The sequence below is a fragment of the Terrapene carolina genome, unplaced genomic scaffold (assembly GCF_002925995.2).
Source record: "Terrapene carolina triunguis isolate 2854851 unplaced genomic scaffold, T_m_triunguis-2.0 Scaffold182, whole genome shotgun sequence".
NCBI classification, from domain to species: domain Eukaryota; kingdom Metazoa; phylum Chordata; order Testudines; family Emydidae; genus Terrapene; species Terrapene triunguis.
This window is the reverse complement of record NW_020664533.1, coordinates 3,125,827-3,145,695: the sequence shown is the minus strand read 5'-3', so window position 1 is coordinate 3,145,695 and position 19,869 is coordinate 3,125,827. Positions and strand designations below refer to the sequence as shown.

At 42.5% G+C, this 19,869-nt stretch overlaps 1 protein-coding gene across 1 annotated transcript in view; it reads right to left on the bottom strand.

Annotated features, from left to right (window-relative positions):
* Positions 1–202: 202 nt before the first annotated feature.
* Positions 203–19,869, bottom strand: part of LOC112113495 (E3 ubiquitin-protein ligase HECW1-like) — a gene marked incomplete at its 3' end in the record, with an annotated part of 86,064 nt that continues 66,397 nt past the window's right edge. The window contains exon 4 of the mRNA XM_026654130.1: positions 203–297. Within this exon, the coding sequence (XP_026509915.1) occupies positions 203–297 (95 nt within the window). The remainder of the gene's footprint in view (positions 298–19,869) is intronic.

Sequence of the window (19,869 nt, the reverse complement as noted above, 5' to 3'; positions counted from 1 at the left end):
CATGTTACATAGCTGACATTCCAGTTCCTCTCGGACTATCACAGGATTGATATCCCTTTAGTATATTCCAGAGAATTTAAGAGCAGAAAGTCATAATAAAAATTAACACAAAAATACAAAGGACAGGGAAAGAAAGCAATAAATTGCACAATAATAGCTGGAAATAGATAATAGAGAAGCAGAAAAGGCTGGAGCAACTTACGGGAGCAGAATTATTTTTCACCGTGACACTGGGGGTCGTAGCACGTAGTGCTCCACTCACTCCATGGTAGTATTTGAAGCAGATCTTTGTTTCAGCTAAAAAAGAAAATGATTTTACATTAGAAATATTACCAGGAAGAAGTTTTATAATCTGTTACACTTGGGACGCATCATGTCCACTCATGAGGGCTAATGGGCAGATGAATCGAAGCCATTTGTCTCCATCTGATGGTCAGGCTAAGATACTGCAGATAGCTTCAAATGCTGGTTTCCCATGTTGTCTTGCATGAGATATAAAAGTTATTTGGTCCCTATGTTACACGAGAGATTAATCATCAACCTCCTCTGAGCAGTAGTTACCAGTTGTGTAAAAATATGTCTAAAGTCTGCAAAATGTGATAAGGATTTCCTCAAACTAAAAACAGGGATAAACCCCTCATGATTCAGGGGCTAAGCCAACTATTAATTGATGAGGTCAGGGAGAAACTTCACTTCTGGGCAGGTTATTCCATATTTGTACATTATAAGATTTCTCTGAAGCAGGCTGGTTCTGGCCACTGTCAGAGATAAGTCACCGGATTAGACAGATGACTGGTCTGACCTGGTATAACAATTCCTATGTTAAAGCATTTTTCACAAACAGTGCTAAGCCATATCTTTTCTTAATCTATTTCCATTGATTTCAATGGGATTTGGATCAGATACTTAGGGACTTTGCTAGTACTGGCAGCATAGGGTTGGAGCATCCATTGGGCTGGAGCATCCACGGAAAAAAAATAGTGGGTGCTGAGCACTCACCGGCAGCCCCCTATCAGTGCCTCCCCCTCCCCCCAGAGCCTGTAACGGCCCTGTCGATCAGTGCCTTCCCCTCCATCACAGCGCCTCCTGCCCACCGTGGATCAGCTGTTCCGTGGTGTACAGGAGGTGCTGGGGGGGAAAGAGGGAGGGTAGGGCATGCTAAGGGAAGGGAGCAGAACGGGGCAGGAAGAGGCAGGGTGGGGGTGGGGCCTTGGGGAAGGGGTGGGGTGGGGGCAGGGCCTAGGGCAGGGCTGGGAGGGAGTAACCCCCTCTCCGGCACATTAGAAAGTGGGCGCCTCTGACTGGCAGGAACATTACCAAGCAATAATCTTCTAGGGATTAGCAGTGTACTCTTTCCATTTTTGTTGTCTCTCAGCTGAATGTACTAATTAAAAGAAGCCTATCTCGACTACTGAATCCAGACATGGAAGAAAAGAAATCAGCTTCTCTTTTAATGGTTGCTGTATGATCCATCACATGATCTATTACATGAGTGGAGTACCTTCCACTCATCCTGGAGCCCAAAGGATGGCTAAATTTTCTTGTCTTCCATTGGACCCAGATAGATACCAATATGAGCACCTTACAAATATGTTTTCACTGGACTGGAGAATACTGTGGTTATCCTCTGCCCTTCAGCAACCCCATACTGTAGTGGAATGGGCTTTTCAGGATCAGTTTTTCTTAATATCTTTTTTCCAACAATTACTTGACACAGTCCTTTCTACAGTTGTAGTTGCAGTGCTAAATGCTCAGATACAATGGTATTAAGGACCATATAAGTACACAGCTTTGTACAATGCAAGGTGCCAAAGTGGGAACAAAATAACATACTGCTTAAATCCTATCATACCTCATTCCTTCTCTGACTGTTTGGCCCAATCCGGCAAGCACTTACCACCAGGCATTGTGCTTACTGCCATGAACAGTACTTTTGAAATCAATAGAACTGCTCATATTAGCAAGCACTGTGCCCGGTAGCAAGTATTTGCAGGATCAGGCCTTTAGACTGTAAACTCTTTGGGAAACAGACCTTTTTTTCTATTTGTTCTGTACAGCGCCTTACACACTTCTGGGTCAAATTCTGCCATCTCTGTATACAGGACCCTCACTGAAGTTGTCAGGAGCTCTGTATGCTCTGAGTGCAGACTCTTTCATGCTTAGATTGCAGTGATTATAATAGAGATGACACCCACTTTCAAAGCATTACAGTTTCTCACCTGAACAAAGAGAAATCATTCTACCACAGATGTGTATTCAATGGCCCTAGAAACATCTCATGCCACAAACATCATATAATGGTGTCAGTGCTGTCTAGCACACAGGTACATGGGGCAAAATGGAATTCCAGTTCTGCACCAGACTGTTGGTACCTCCTCATTTAACTGTCTTGCTGCCAGCAACTGCTGCCATCTATGGGCCTCTATGGAACCCAGAAATGCTCCTTTAAGATACCACAGTTATGAGTGCTATACACATAATACCCATATAAATAAACAATACCTAAATGACAGTGTTTTAGTGCTACCGAGGCAGCAGTGTATGCCAGTAGCCAAATGGTTTAAAGCAATACAGTTGTGACAAAAGACAGGACATGTTAACATCTGACACTCTGGCCACAGATCACTACATTGTGAGTTGTGGTTGCTCAGCATCTCTGAAAATTAGGTCCTAAGTATTTTAAACTGGGCACCAAAAAAAATCGAGACACCAAAAGTAGAAGACACTTTTGAAAATTTAGTCCTAACTAAATTTTCTGCCTGATCGACAGAAAGACTGTGGTGCAGCCAGAAAAATGAATTAGGAGTAAAATTTTCAAAAGCACCTGAATTATTCAGGAGCCTAAAATATTCCATTTTCAAAAGTGAATTAGGCACTTAAGACCATAAGTCTCATTGAAAAGTCAATGGGATTTAGGTTCCCAAGTCACTTAAGATACATCTACACAGCAAGGAGGATCCCACAGCAGCAAGTCTCTGAGTTTGGGTCTACAGCCTGGACCTGTGCTATGGCATTAAAATTGGCTGTGTAGATATTTAGGCTCGGGCTGGAGCTCCAGCTCTGAATGCACTCCTTTCCGCAAGCTCCAGCCCGAGCCTGAACAGCCACACAACTATTTTTAGTGCTGTAGAGTGAGCCTGAGCATAGACCTGAGCTCTGAGGCTCGCTGCCACAGAATCCTGCTTGCTGTCTAGACATGCCCTAAGTCAGTGGCTTTTAACCTTTCCAGACTACTGTCCCCCTTTCAGGAGTCTGATGTGTCTTGCGAACCCCAAGTTTCACCTCACTTAAAAACTACTTACTAACAAAATCATATATAAAAATACGTGAGTGTCACAGCACACTATTACCAAAAAATTGCTTACTTTCTCATTTTTACCATATACACCTCTACCCCGATATAACACTGTCCTCGGGAGCCAAAAAATCTTACCGCGTTATAGATGAAACCGTGTTATAACGAACTTGCTTTGATCCGGCAGAGCACGCAGCCCCGCTCCCCTGGAGCGCTGCTTTACCGCATTATATCCGAATTCGTGTTTGGGTCGCGTTATATCGGGGTAGAGGTGTAATTATAAAATAAATCAGTTGGAATATAAATATTGTACTTACATTTCAGTGTATAGGATATAGAGCAGTATAAATGAGTCATTGTCTGTATGAAATTTTAGTTTGTACTGACTTTGCTAGTGCTTTTTATGTAGCCTATTGTAAAACTAGACAATTATCTAGATGAGTTGATGTACCTCCTGGAAGACCTCTGAGCACCCGCAGGGGTATGCGTACCCTTGGTTGAGAACCACTGCCCAAAGGCACTTTGAAATCTTTACCAGGGTCTTCTGACTCCCCCTATACTATAGCTAGGAGACCATCCTTCCCTCTTTACATTCTTCCCTGACTACATACAGAATTCCCTCAAATTAACAATCACATCACATATGTACCTTAGTGACTTCAAAGGCATTACTGGAGGGCTTAAAGTCGACCACATGCATGTATGCAGGATTGAGGCCATAGTTTTAATAGGACAATTTTAAGAGTTAATAGACCTGCCACAGTATCCCTGACTCTTGATCATTGGAACAGCAGTGAGATAGTCATTTATGTTGAAGAGCTATCACTTATGATGTATTTGGGAGCAGTAGTTTTTATTAGAGAGTGTTAAAGTGGGGCTGAGTGTATCGCCCTGAAGAACTGCAAATCCAGACTGAATTCTCAATTTGTAATTTTCTCTACGGGATTTTTAACAGCTCAGCAGTAAAACTGATTACTTACTGAGCAGACAGCAAAAGTTGATAATATCACAATAGAACTGCCACACATACAAATAGGATACCAGTTCTACAAATTATTCAAATTTTGATTTTTCTCTCCCCTGGAGACTATTACATACAATTTGTATGGAACATTTAGAGGTAGAATAAATAAACGTTTTCTATTAGCTCATGAAAAATAATTTTCTCCAGTAGTTTGTATGATTATGATCAAGCTTTCATGGCAGGGAACCTGGCTTTGGTTACCTAGCATTAAATTTAGTAGGCAGTCAGTTACCATATACATCGAGGATTCTGTCGTAAAATTAAAGAGACACTGTCAGGCTTAAAAGGAATTGTATACGTATAATTAAGCAGGCCAAAAAAGAATTTGAAGAGCAACTAGCCAAAGACTCAAATACTAACAGCATTTTTTTTAAAGTACAGTACATCAGAAGCAGGAAGCCTGCTAAACAATCAGTGGAGCCACTGGATGATCGAGATGCTAAAGGAGCACTCATGGAAGATAAGGCCATTGCAGAGAAACTAAATGAATTCTTTGCCTCAGTCTTCACTGTAAAGGATGTGAGGGAGATTCCCACACCTGAGCCATTCTTTTTAGATGACAAATTTGAGGAACTCTCCCAGATGGAGAAGGTTTTGAAACAAATTTGATAAATTAAACAGTAATAAGTCACCCGGACCAGATGGTATTCACACAAGAGTTCTGAAGGAACTCAAATACGAAATTGAAGAACTAATAATTATGGTGTGTAACCTATCACTTAAATCAGCTTCTGTACCAGATGACTAGAGGATAGCTAATGTAACACCGATTTTAAAAAAAGGCTCCATAGGCAATCTTTCAATTAGAGGCCAGTAAACCTAACTTCAGTATCAGGGAAGGACAAGACATTAGAGATGGGAAAGATATGTCAGGTCACGTAGTCCCCACCACCATCACCACTATCCTGCCAGAGTAGGATTGTTCCCAAGGGTATAATTTAACGTCCCTTCCCTTTTAAATATCATCTTTCCTTGTTGTCTTCATTCATTCCTTTAGTTTTATTTGTTAAGCTTGCCTTTTTTTCTTCCCTCAGAATTTCACTCATTTTTATAATCCTCTATTCTTCTCTTGCTCAAAGGTCATCCTGACTTCAGAAGCTTAACTTCCACTAGAAGAGCAGATTTATTCTCTTGGATATAAAAAGTAATGTTGCCAAGATTAATCCGGTTTCCCCTGCTAGATTACGAAACCTCCTAAACTCAACTGCTAGGAACGACTAAGCAGCAGTATTCTGCAGGGAGACAGGGAATCTCACTGTGCTTTACTATTTGGTGTTTTCATTCCTGCTTGACAGGGAAGTTTGATAGACAAGAGACACTTCAACAATCTGACTGCCATTTACTCCAATGACATTTTCTGTTTCAGTTAAGCAGCAGCATGACTAAGCCTGAGCTAAGCATTTCTGAACATATAGCACCTGCCAGAGAGAGGGGGAAAAGGGCAGCATCTAAAAACCAGTCATTGATGAACAATTTAATCTCTTACCAAAAGAAGTGTTGTGGCTGTTGTTGGACAGATTATGTTGTTGCATAAAATATTAATGGTATCAAAAGTGATGATAAATAGGCTGTCCCTGGGAAGTGTGGGGAGGAGGGAGGGATTGAACCTAATCAGAGATACAAAACGGAAGGAAAACAACTGTTTTATGACACACAAAAGCAATTCACCGTAGAAGTCCTATAAAATCAGTACAGTACACAACCTTGTGATATTATAGTTTGATCAGGTTACCGTAGTATGGCCTTTAATTACAGCAGTCATTGCCAGTGATCATTACAGTTGGAACTGTGCAGTAACTAAGGCTCTAAAATGATGAGCTGTTACTATTTAAGAACTGCTCAGACATCAAAGTCTTTGAAAAAGATAAAAAAACAAAGGGCTAAGAGAATAAAAACTCAAGATCTAATGGCTAAATTTCTTCAATAGTCTCAGGTAACCGAGAGTTGCTACAGCCTTTTGCAACTGTGCTGCTGGTGCAGCTAAAGAAACTTCCATTCCCTCCCCCCATCTGTGAATGAATGAAGAAAAAATCATATTAAATTAATATCAAACTCTGATATTATGATGTGCAAGATACAATAGTAAAATGGAGGACTTGATGGAATCTAATATTATAATTATAATGTATACAACAGGGAAGTAAATTATAAGTGATACAGCTTTGGACAAAATGCTGTAAATTTCAACTACAGATTTTATTGCATGGGCAACCCTCTTAGGATAAAAAAAAGGGGTTGCATTCATATTGACTTCTTTTAATTTAAGTGATAAAGTGAAGAAGTAAGGCTACTGTTTCCAATCAAGCATGCTTATGATATCAAGTTAGCAAAATACCCCTGAAAGAGGCAGTAAATAAAAGGAACTGAGACCAAATAGCGTGTTTATAAGGACACTTGACCACAGAGTGGAGTAATCAGAAGGGAGAAGGATCTGATGAGGAGCAGGGGTACCAGGGGCAGAACTAGGGCTGCCTGGGCAAAGAGATTGTGATGAGGAGCCACAAGGGGAAAGTAGGATTGGAAAGATTGGAGGAGGAGGCCAGCGAGAGAGATTGGAACTGGGAGCCACTGGAGACAGGGAGCATGGATGGGAGGAGTGACTGTAGGCTACGGTGAGGGAGAGACACAGATCAGAAGAACAGCGGAGAGGAGAGAATTGGGCCTGGCTAGGCAAAAAGACTAGAAACAAGGAGCGTGATGACTGCGACGAGAAGCCTGAGGAGTTGAGACTAGCACTGGCTAGCTGAGGAGAATGGCGCTGGGACAAGGAATGAGGCGTGGGGAAGAGACGCCATTCCTCTACTGTCAGCAAATATCTTTGAAACCGACTGGCAAAGTTTCCCATCCCCCTCTAATTCTGGTCCACGGAGAACAAACACCTACACCTGCTATCAGTTTCTCTGGTAGCTGAAGTGACAGAGGTCTGTGTGCTGGATCTAAAGGTTCCGACACTGATGATGAACCACATGGGTGTCAATATAATGCTGCATGATGGAATTTCTGATTTCAGTCTTCTCTTTTAAAAACCTAGGAAATTACACATGTGCACACATACACACAAAGTCACATTAACAAAATATTAAGATTGCAAAGTCAAGCACTCGGAAGTTAGGAAATGCCAGAATTAAGGTGGCACAAGAAAGGTGGTTTTCTCTTTCTGTATGCATTGTGATATAGTCTTTAAGATTCACAGTGTGATTATTATATCCATTTGGGAGGGTTTTTTTTACAAAACTGTGTGTGGGAAAGGGTTGGTTTTGACAAAAACATTTTGCAAAAAAAAAAAGTTTTGAAATTGTTGAAATGTGGTCTTTTGACATTTTTTAAAACAAAAAAGTTCAATTTTCAGGTAAAAATTACTTTTCATTTTGAAATGTATGTTAGAGTATAGTAAAAAAATAGAAAAAAAATAGAAATTAAAAGGGCTGAAATTAAAGCAAAGCATTTTGAAGTTATTATGAAACATTTTGATTGACTCAGTTCAATTTGTTTTTTAATTTTGATTGCTTAGTGAAATTTTGAGAGATTTTTACCTGTCATCATAGAATATCAGGATTGGAAGGGACCTCAGGAGGTCATCTAGTCCAACCCCCTGCCCAAAGCAGGACCAATCCCCAGACAGATTTTTGCCCCAGATCCCTAAATGCCCCCCTCAAGGATTGAACTCACACCCCTGGGTTTAGCAGGCCAATGCTCAAACCACTGAGCTCCCCCGCCTCCCCCCCCCCCCATGATTTGGGATAGAAAATTTTTCAAAATCTCAAAAACTCTTTTAGAACAGGAAAACTATTGCCTGCCCAGCACTAGCGAATATTTATTATTAATAAATTACTAGAATGCTAGACTCTTGTTGCCCTTCCACATGTATGCTGAAAAGTTGAAAATGCACAGGAAGCCTCTTCCTTTCCTATCACCAACAAGATAATAAAAGAACCAACCAGAAACTAAAGCAAGCATTCCTGAGTCCCAGTTCAGTGCCCTATCTACTGGGCCATGTTGTCTCTCATATAAGCCATCTTCGACAAATCATGACGACTTTGAGACTCATCAGTATGCTAACAGGAAATTAATTGAGATTCATTATTTCTCTTCTCTAAAATGTTGACAGATGGTTCAAATGGGGATAATTACAGAATGTGTATTGATAGAAATACAACACAAGTTAGTGAATGGTTAGGTAACATGCAATTGGGGGATGTGGAGTAGGTTGCTGATTCATATTCAGTTCAGGATGGTAGGGACTAATAGTCGTTAATATCCAAGGGCTTGTTTACACAATGAGTTACTGTGTGGCTAATTGGGGTATGTATCTACAGTGCACCAACTTGCTGTCTAGTAACATCCCATGTGGATACTGCTACAGCATGACAGTCCCAGAGTGCAGTCTGGGATACTCCTACTTGAAAGTGCAGTCACTAAGGGCTTGGCTACACTTGCGAGTTAGAGCGCATTAAAGCAGACCCGGGCGCCTTAACTCATGACGTGTCCACACTGGCAAGTCATGTAGACTGCCCAGACTCCACGGCTGGAGCGCTCCTGGTAATCCACCTTGACGAGAAGCATAACGCTTCCTGTGCCCCGGCTGGAGTGCCACGGCGCCAGTGTGGATGCCCTGGTCTATTAATAGGCTCTGATCGGCCTCCAGAAGTGTCCTACAATGCCTGTTCTAGCCATTACGGTCATCACTGGTCATGCCCTGCCCTCAGGTGATCAACCGTCGGACCCACCCTTTAAATTCTCTAGGAATTTTGAAAATCCCCTTCCTGTTTGCTCAGCCAGGCGTGGAGTGCTCTCAGCGAATCTTTCCAGGTGACCATGCCTCCACGTGCCAGGCAATCCCCAGTATGGAGCAATGGCGAGGTGCTGGACCTCATCAGTGTTTGGGGGAAGGAAGCTGTCCAGTCCCAGCTGCAGGAATTATGATACCTTCAGGCAGATATCAAGGGACATGATGGAAAGGGGCCATGACCGGGATGCACTGCAGTGCAGGGTTAAAGTGAAGGAGCTGCAGAATGCCTACCACAAAGCCCGTGAGGCAAACATCCGCTCCAGTGCTGCCCTCGCGACCTGTCATTTTTACAAAGAGCTGGATGCAATACTTGGGGGCGACCACACTTCCACTCCGAAGACCATCATGGACACTTCAGAGCCCAGTTCAACAAGGCAGGAGGAGAAGGAAAGCGGGAGTGAGGGTGCTGAGGAGGAGGAAGATACCCTGGCATTCCTAGATGCATGCAGCCAGGAGCTGTTCTCAAGCCAGGAGGAAGGTAGCCAGTCGCAGTAGACGGTGCTTGGGGAAGAACAAACACCAGAGGTGGTGCCCGGTAAGCGGCTTTTATTTTGGGAAGGAAGTTGTTCGGTGCGGGCTCTTGGGATGAGGAGGGTTAGGGCTGCATGCATGCCTAGATGCGAAATAGGGCACTGATGTGCTCTCTCACATCGCGGTAATCGGTCTCAGTGATCTCTTCAAAGGTCTCATGCAGAAGCTGGGCAATCCACTTGCACAGGTTCCTTGGCAGAGCTACTGTGCTCCTTGTCCCAGTAAGGCTAACATGTCCAAGCCACTGTGCCGTGAGGGGTGGGGGGACAATTGCTGCACATAGGCAAGCTGCATATGAGCCAGGGTGGAAGCCGCATTGTAGTAGAAGACCCTCCCTTGCTTCCCAGGTCACCCTCAGCAGCGAGATATCTTCCAGGACAAACTCATCCTGTAGAAAATGTGGGGAAAGTGTTCAGTACAGGGGCCCCCTGCAGCTGTTGGCTCTCCCCAAGGCACAGAACCCCAGAGGACAGTACGGCCATGAAACAATCAGTCCCCTTTTGCCCCTGTGCTTACTCACCATTTTGGGGCTCCTGTAGTTTATGTGAGCTCGCTTTGGGATGGACAATTTCTACTATTGTGTAGACTGTGCTTGTCTTGAAGTATGGCCGAATCATTGCTCTGTCTGATGTGAACAATGCTGCCTCTGTTAAGTGTTGCATTTTGGCTTTACAGATGCAACCGTGAGATACCAGCCGTCCTTGTTATCAACGGCTGAAAGATTCGAAAGAATCAGGAAGTGGCCACGTAGAAGCAAAGAGGACATGCTGCATGAAGTAATGCAGCAGTCCCTTAATGAAAATCAAAAAGTCATTCAGCACCTGCTCAGCCTGTAGTTGAACCATTCCTGGCTGCCGTCAAGGCTCCCTGTGTAGGGTTTCATGAGCCACGGCATTAAAGGGTAAGCGGGGTCTCCAAAGATCACAATGGGCATTTTGACTTCCCCTACGGTGATCTTCTGGTCTGGGAAGAAAGTCCCAGCTTGCAGCTTCCTGAACAGGCCTGTGTTCCAAAAGATGTGTGCGTCATGCACCTTTCCGGACCAGCCTGCGTTAATGTCAGTGAAACCCCCACGGTGATCCACAAGCGCCGTAGAGAAATACTTCTTCCGATTTATGTACTCGGAGGCTAGGTGGGCTGGTGCCAGAATTAGAATATGTGTTCCATCTATCGCCCCTCCACAGTTAGGAAAATCCATTTGTGCAAAGCCATCCACAATGTCCTGCATGTTACCTGGAGTCACGGTTCTTCTGAGCAGGATGTGATTAATGGCCCTGCAAACTTGCATCAACACGATTCCAACAGTTGACTTTCCCACTCCAAACTGGTTAGCGACCGATAGGTAGCTGTCTGGAGTTGCCAGCTTCCAGATTGTAATAGCCACTTGCTTCTCCACCGGCAGGGCAGCTCTCAATCTCGTATTCTTGTGCTGCAGGATGGGGGTGAGCTCAGCACACAGTTCCCATGAAAGTGGCTTTTCTCATGCGAAAGTTCTGCAGCCACTGCTCGTCATCCCAGATGTGCATGACGATGTAATCCCACCACTCAGTGCTTGTTTGCCGAGCCCAAAAGCGGCGTTCCACTGCGGTGAGCATGTCCGTGAATGCCACAAGCAATCTCGTGTCGTAAGCATTATGTGAGTCGACACCATCGTCGGACTCCTCACTGTCAGTTTGTAGCTTAAGGAGTAACTCGACTGCCATTCGTGACGTGCTGGTGAGATCCATCAGCATATTCCTCAGCAGTTCGGGATCCATTCCCGCAGACCGAAAGGGAAGACAGAGCGCGCAGTACAAAAAACATTGAAAGATGGCACCAAATGTGGACGGAAGCACAGGGATTGCTGGGATGCGAAGCAATGCATCATGGGGCGTTGGGACAGGACCTAGAATGCCCCGCGCCCCCCCACCCTCTTCCCACAAGCCACAATGCCAGAATGGGAAGAGATGCTTTGTGGGATAGCTGCCCTAATGCACCACTCCCAATGCCTCTGCAAGTGCCACAAATGTGGCCATGCCAGTGCGCTTGCAGCTGGCAGTGTGAACACACGGCAGCGCTTTCCCTACTGTGCTCTCTGAGGGCTGATCTAACTCACAGCACTCTACATCTGCAAGTGTAGCCATGCCCTAATCCACACACCAGGACTTTCACTGCGCTGTGGCAGTGTCCACACAGGACATTACTGCCTGGCAAACTAGTGCACTGTAGATTCACATCCTGGCTTGCTGCGCAGTAACTTGCTGTGTAGACAAGCCCTCATCAGTGAACCATGGGAAAGATGAAAGTTGCTTCAGTCCAGTTTCTAGTGGATAGTTCACAAAACCCAAACATTGTATTTGGCACCTAGTTTCACAACTAAGGTGAGGCAGGGATGAGTGAGGTGTAACTTGCACTGCTGGTTTCTGCTTGGTGAATAAGTAGGATAAGTAGGGAAATCCTGCTTTCTATCTGGCACCTTTCACAAATATTAAGTATGCAGACATCTCTTTAAACAGAAAGACCTTTAACCCATGTATAAATAAGAGCAGAACTAATTATTTACATTGGGGCAGATTCTGAGACCTTTATGTCAGGACTTTTTGTGGAGGAACATGAATAAAGGTATTGGAATCTAGCTTGTTATGAGTCGTTCATTTCCCAGAAATTTAGCAGAATAATTCCCAGAATTATTAGCTGAAATTTGAAGATGAAAAGGACTCAGGTTCAGCTAGCCTTGCTGACACTGAATAATACCTTATTCCACTGAAATAAATGGAACTATTCACTCAGCATCAGATAGGATGGCAGAATCTGGCCTCAAACAAGTAAGAATTCCATTTATTTATTTAAATTCAAACTCTTCAGTGATATCTACCTATTCTTCTCCCTTTACTCAATGCAGCGCAGAGTGCTGACAGGCATGAAAACTTTTTTTTCAGTAATCACCAACTCGAGAGAGACATTTAATTCATTACAAAGAGCAAACTACAAGGGCTGTGCTGAAATCCTGAGTTTAATGAAATTCTATTGCCAATAGGCGTGTAATGTTTCTTATGTAAATCAGCTTAACTATGAGTTCTTCACTGTCAGCATCACTGAGCTGGCAATTTATTTTCTGGAAAAATGAAGTCAGCAGAGCATTTGTAATTGTGTGATAGTTGACTAGATAATAGACAAGCCCAAACTTGGCTCAATGATCCTAAGTACTCCCCTAAACTCCATGAAACACTGTACAAGACAAACCCTAACCCAATTTAATCTACTTGTGACAACAGATGAAGTGAAGCACCTTACAAAATGAAACAATTAAAGCAGATTAAATTTAAACTAACTCTTCTATCTGGAAATTGTTTACCTACTTTGTCACAAGTAATTCCTAAGGTTACAATAATTGAAGGAGTTTAGAGAGGAAAAAAATCTTTGCATTTCTGTTTGTTCATTGTGTTGATTTAACACAGCACTTTGTGTGTAATCTGTTCCACTATCTCTCCTGCACAGTTAGGTTAGTCAATTTCCTGGGTTATGTGGGTTTTACTCATAACATGGAAAAATAGGCTTTAAAAAAATACAGTAATTGTAAAATCACTAAAATTGGTAAGAGTTTCAGTGGCAGGTGAAGGTCATGAAACTACTTTTGTTTTGTTGTTGTTGTTGTTAAATTGAGTAGATTACATCCCTTCAAATACACCAGAAAATCCAATTTACGCAGCCAGCAAGATATGCAGATAAATTAAATGCAAGATATTTCAATGAATCAGGGCCAAATTCCACTCTGTTACACTAGAGTAATTCCATTGAGTATCATCATGTGCAGGAATTTGTATCAAAGGGTTAATTCAGAATCTTCCAGCAAAGGTTTGCAGCCAGCTTCTCTTATTTAAACCAATCTGTATTCAAAGTAATTCTGTGCAGCCATTCCAGACTTACACTGTAGTAAATGAGGGCAGAATTTGGCACTTGCCAAAAAGACAAGCTTTGTGCTTTGCTCTGAATGCTACCAGAGGTGCTACAGTGGGCGCTCAGATACTACAGTGACAGTAAAAATAAAATCAACTAACTAAATAAAACCCTTAGATGGCCAACAGAGAGAGAAACCCCCAAAAGGAGGGGTTGGGAAAAGGTAGAGCCTTAGATCTGTCCTCTCTTTACTCCCCCATGATGAAGATGCAGACAGACAGTGCGTGCACTCAGCATGTTGTTATATTGATAAGGATCCTTCTAGCTCCCCCAGGTATAGCGTCTACTTCAAGCTAAATGCCTCCTAGAGCTGCAGCCACTGTGCAGTCCCTCTTCACTTCTCCCAGTGCTACAATAGGCTTAAAACCACAATTAAAAATATACATATACAACCTTTAGGCACAACCCTGGCCAATGGTGGCCGCATCAGCTGCCCCACTTCAGGAGCAGCCCTAGGAGGTCCTGTGCCTCAGAGATACACCTTTGAGTCACAATTCCCTTTTGCTTCCTCTCACTCTGGAAAGAGGGGTGAAGATACGACTTGCTGCTAGAAATGCTATAACAGCAACAAATTATGACACCCCCGTGCTAGCTGATGTACTGGGGGGACCAACATTACCTATTCCCTGCCCACCCGCTCTGAGAGGGAGCAAAAGCAGGTACACAGCATCTGCTTACCCCTGCCCACCCAAGGCTCCAGTAGCCCCAGCAAGGATTTAAAGAGGGTTCTTAATCCTGTTCCCCTACAGATGGGATACAAGGCACTGGTGAGACCTCATTTGGAGTACTGTGTGCAGTTCTGGTCTCCTATGTTTAAAAAGGATGAACTCAAACTGGAATGGGTACAGAGAAGGGCCACTAGGATGATCCGAGGAATGGAAAACCTTTCATATGAAAGGAGACTCAAAGAGCTCGGTTTGTTTAGCCTAACCAAAAGAAGGCTGAGGGGAGATATGATTGCTCTCTTTAATATATCAGAGGGATAAATACCAGGGAGGGAGAGGAATTATTTCAGCTCAGTACTAATGTGGACACGAGAACAAATGGATATAAACTGGCCGTGGGGAAGTTTAGGCTTGAAATTAGACGAAGGTTTCTAACCATCAGAGGGGTGAAATTTTGGAACAGCCTTCCGAGGGAAACGGTGGGGGCAAAAGACCTCTCTGGCTTCAAGATTAGGCTAGATAAGTTTATGGAGGGAATGGTTTGATGGGATAACGTGATTTTAGTCAATTAGGCAATAACGTGCCATCGCTGGTAAAATGAGGGTCCGGCTGGAGAATCTTGCCTGTATGCTCGGGGTTCTACTGATCGCCATATTTGGGGTCGGGAAGGAATTTTCCTCCAGGGTAGATTGGCAGAGGCCCTGGAGGTTTTTCGCCTTCCTCCGCAGCATAGGGCAGGGGTCGCAAGCTGGAGGATTCTCTGCGACTTGAAGTCTTTAAATCACGATCTGGAGACTTCAACAGCTGAGTTAAGGGAAAGTGGGTGGGTCAGCTTTTGTGGCCTGCATCATGCGGGAGGTCAGACTAGATGACCATAGTGGTCCCTTCTGACCTTAAAGTCTATGAGTCTATGAGTCTATGAGATGTGTAGTCCAAGACTCAATCCTACCTTTCCTGTTATAATCTCCTAGTCTGGTCCTTTGATCATTTAACTGTAAAAGGCATGATTGAATGAGTTTTGGATAGGAACAAAAAATGTCCCTGAGAGTCAGTACTTGTTTTTAATAGTCTCCTTTTCAAGATGTATACATGCCACAATTGACTAACCATCTGACCTTATGATGGTCCCCCTTCATCCTTTCTCACTCCACCACCTCCATATTGTTTGTTACTGTCACTTGTTACATCAATTTTCAAATTAGATTATAAATTCTTTGGACCAGGGGCCATGTCTGTTCATTTTTTTCAAGTGCCTACCACACTTTGGTGGCAGCAAAATACTTAAACATTTTCTTGTGTTTTGTAATCATAATGTGTAGTGTAAAAATACACCATGTAGTTCCTACTGGGAATTAGTTACAGTCACTAAACTCTATATTACATTTCATTGCAGGGGGGTTTTGTAATTAAAGCCTTGTGCAACAAGGTGTCAATATTATCAATAAGAAATTCTTTGCTTTTGAAAAGAAAAGCAAAAAATACCAGAAAGTTAGCTCTATTATTCATTATATCACAGTGGGTTTTTTTTAAAATATATTTGTCACACTTCAGAATCAATATGCACACGTTTCTTATCTCAGCTGCACATCTCAGGATATTTTTAGCCTAATATTTCCATGACAACAATGAAAGGAATGGTCAATTTGAGAAGAAGGCTGTGTTGGAACTGTGTAGCCTGAGAATTCAAGACAGGAGTAGATGTAGGCTCCAAATGCTTAAGTTCTCTCCCAATTACCCATTACACTACCATACTGTTCTATGTTGCTGTTATTTTTTATGATCAAAGTTGAATTGATTCTGGATGATTAAGAGATGTGCACATTATGTTTTCACACAACAAAGACTGTTCACTGCTGTCATATTACAAATACTGTAATGCAAATCAAAGGAGATGGGAAATTACTAACACAGATCACATTAGGGCTGATGATTGTTCCTCTCCTTAACATACTGTACTGACCACCACTGCAGAGTAACACTGACTGGTGTTGGGATACACTTTTAGATACTTGCTAATATTGCCTGTGTATCAAGAGTTTGAGGGTAAGTGTTGTTGGTGCTTCAAACTCTGTGCTTTCCAGGCTCTGCCTCCAGGTAAATGAAGGAAAGTTCTTTACTAGGCCTGGCAGACAAGACAGGTGCAAATACCCTAGGTACATGTCTGAAGGGTTAGTGACAGAGAGACTGTACTGAGAATTACCAAACCTTAGTGCAATGCTTAAGGCTCAAAAGAAGGGTGTAAGCCTCTATTTTCTTCTCAGGGTTCCTTCCGACTAGTACTCAAAATACCTCTAAGTCTGCCACGTTTTCTGGTGGAGACATAGTCTTAAGGTCTGATTAACTCTGTTACTCCAGTTTAAGGCAGTGTAACTCCACTGAAAGCAAGGAAGAGACACGGCAGGAAGTTGGTGCAAAGTAGTGGAGAATGAGGTCTATAGAACTTTGGTCTCATGGACCTGGCCTCAGGTCCACCTTTGGCATTTGTGGCATCATTCATATGGTCGTCATTTTGGGTCCTCTCCACATTGCCATCCTGCTGCTTTGCCACTATAAATGGCAACAAACTGAAATATTTTAATTCCATCATTAAATACCTACTACATTATTAAACACAAGCACCAGTGAATAAAAAAGTAACTCTGCACTGTAATTATCAAATGACAGGAATTCCCTAGAGTTCGGTTATTCATTCTTTTCCTACCCACCAAGTGGAAAACTGCATTCTTAGAGGACTATTTTCTTCTCAGTACACTGGAGATTTACCTGGGTAACTCCTATTAGCATTAATTAACCAGAGGGAAATAGACCTTTAAGTCTATGCAGTAGCAAGCAATTCTCTTTTTTCCCCACTGAAACACTCATAATTAATTGTGTTTGCTCACCTAGATCTGTTAGTCCTTAAATAAGAGCTGAGTGTCAATGATGATTCTTAGGTATACTTCTTTCCTCTCCCTTCCTTTGTCTTGTAATTCCTTTGTCTTGTGAAAACCAGAGGCTATATTCTTCCTTCCCACAGAGACACCACTAGGAAGAGATGAGCTCCCACAGAAAATCACTGAGCCAGATTGCAAGCTGGTGAAACTCCATAGGTGCAGTGCCTTTGTAAACATGGAAGTTGTACTTGTTTACCCCAGATAAAATTTTGGCCCTGCAGTTTTAAACTTGTAGAACTCAACTCCTCTGTGGTATAATACTGACATCAATGAGAGGGGGAATTTGGCCCATGGATTTTAATCAAATGTTCCCCTTCTAGGGAGAGATTTGAAGGCCTGCAAAGGAGCCAGGGAGCACAAACTCAAATGCTGAGTAACCTTAGGATGTGTGGGCATATCCTGCAGGACATGCCACTGCCAACCCTTTTCACAGGCCTCCCTCTTCTGCATGTGTGCACAGATCCCTTAGGTCAGCAGTACTCAGACTAATACCTAGCACATTACATCTAAACCCCCAAAGTACTTGGCATACTAACTTCATCATTTTAATCAGTGTTTTATAATGGTTTCTATTCTGATACTGCAAACCAACCCACATACCACATGACTGCAGCCCACACACTGCAGTTTGAGTTCCATCACTGCCTTAGATTTTGTGCTGTGCTGCCATTGTCTCCTGTCCGAGGAGTTGATGAGAATCATGTAGCACTGGCTCTGCTCCTTCCACAAGTTCTGGCACTATTCTGCCCTTATTTCTTTATATAGAAATATATATATATATATATATATTTATAATAAATATATATATATTCCTTTCCCCATATGACAGTGAAGAGGACAGGCCCATGTTCAGCAGTAAGTCTGGTTACATTTGTAGAAAAGAGTGGTTGTGTTTTCAGTATATTTTCATATATTTGCAGATGATACATGGCCAACAATGCTAATAGCTTATTATAGTTAGTAGCATATTCTGATATGGCTTGCATATATTAACATACCATATACAGTATAAACAATGGGCTCAAACCCACAAGGCTTCTGTGCTTTTGTGTCAAACTCTTCAGCTGGAGTATTTCATACAAAGGAATTGCAAGATCATGCCCAAGGTATCAAGATGTGTTTATAATGGGAGAGGCTGTGCAGCCGTTGCTGGGATCAGGATCCGAACCCAATTGGAGATTTAGGCTAGGGTTCAGGTTCAAAGGTGAATTAAGGCTAGCGTTCAGGTTTAGATTTGAAAGCCATCAAATCTCACATGGTTCTCATAAGACTTTTGCTCAGGATGGTTCCATCCTGAATGAGGAGACTCATGAGAAGAGCTGTTATGAGAATTCTCCCTTTTCAGTCTGAAATGGTGGGAGAACGGGTGTATTCATGAGATTTTTGACACATCTTAACTGGAAACATAAAATAAATCTCTCCTGCTTTTGACTCCACTTAGATTCAAAATCTTTGGATCTTCGGATACAGATCTGAATCTCTCCACTCCTCCCATTTTTGAGAGGCAAGGACAGACCCCTTCAGTTATTGCTTGTCTTCTGGCTGCTTGTTTATACTACCATGCAATACATTCTGCAACTTCTCTTTACAGTTTGGGCTACAGAAAGGAAAAGTGATCTGGCATTTAGATAGCAAGTTATCTGCAGCTGTTGGTACATTAGGCTAAAGTAGATTATTTCTTATGTTCAGGCTTAAGGAGTTCAACCTGCTGCAGCTAGGCATTTGGAGAATTTCTATTCACAAGATTGTTTTGCTTAGCTGTCACTGATGTTACTCCCAATGCCAATTTCAGTGCTAATTTGGAAGTCTCGGGGAAACAGATGTCAATTAAGATGAAAAAAGTCAAGTACTATTGTGTAAAACTGCTAAAGAAAAAGTAACTGCATCTGTGTTTAGCTACTCTCAATCTCTCTCTCATCACTCTCTTACGAACTCAGTAACAGTCATATTAACTCTTTGCCCCCATGCATTTCATCTAAATGCATACAACAGAGCCAAGATATAATAGACTTAGCTTAGAAAGACTGCTCAACTTGAGAATCTAATAATGAAGACATTGAAAGAGTGCAGTTTATATTTAAGGTGAATAGATGTATAAATGGTAAGGGTGAAAATATTATGACCCAGATCCTCAGCTGGTGTTCATCAACATAGCTCCACACCAATTTACACCAGGTGAGAATCTGGCCCTATATTTCCATATAAGAATGAAAATGTAGTGTGACAATCAAGATGGAAGCTATAGCTTTAACACAAGCAAGTTGATGTGGAACTGTAACTGGCCTAGATTGTCTACCACAGAGCTGGCAACAAGACCTTATTCTCTAATAAAATTCACCAATGTATAGATGCATGCTCTGTTTTTCACAGAGTTGATTAATCAGATGTGCAAAGAGCTGTATATCAATCATTTGGTAATCTCTACCTGGCAGCTATTTCAGTCCCTCTGGCTTTTCTCTTTATTACCTAGACACACAATACAAGGGTGAGATGTGAGCCTCATTGGCTAGCAGTGACATTTGCAAGCCTTGTGCTACTGTCCTAATAACCACATCTTTGAGTTTGCTGAAGCTCATTCAAGCTGAAACTATAGTAGCCACATAAACAGGTAAAGAGAGGAAATGTCCCTTTTCAGTTGCGGCTCAGGTCCTGATCCTCTAGGGTGACCGGACAGCAAGTGTGAAAAATCAGGATGG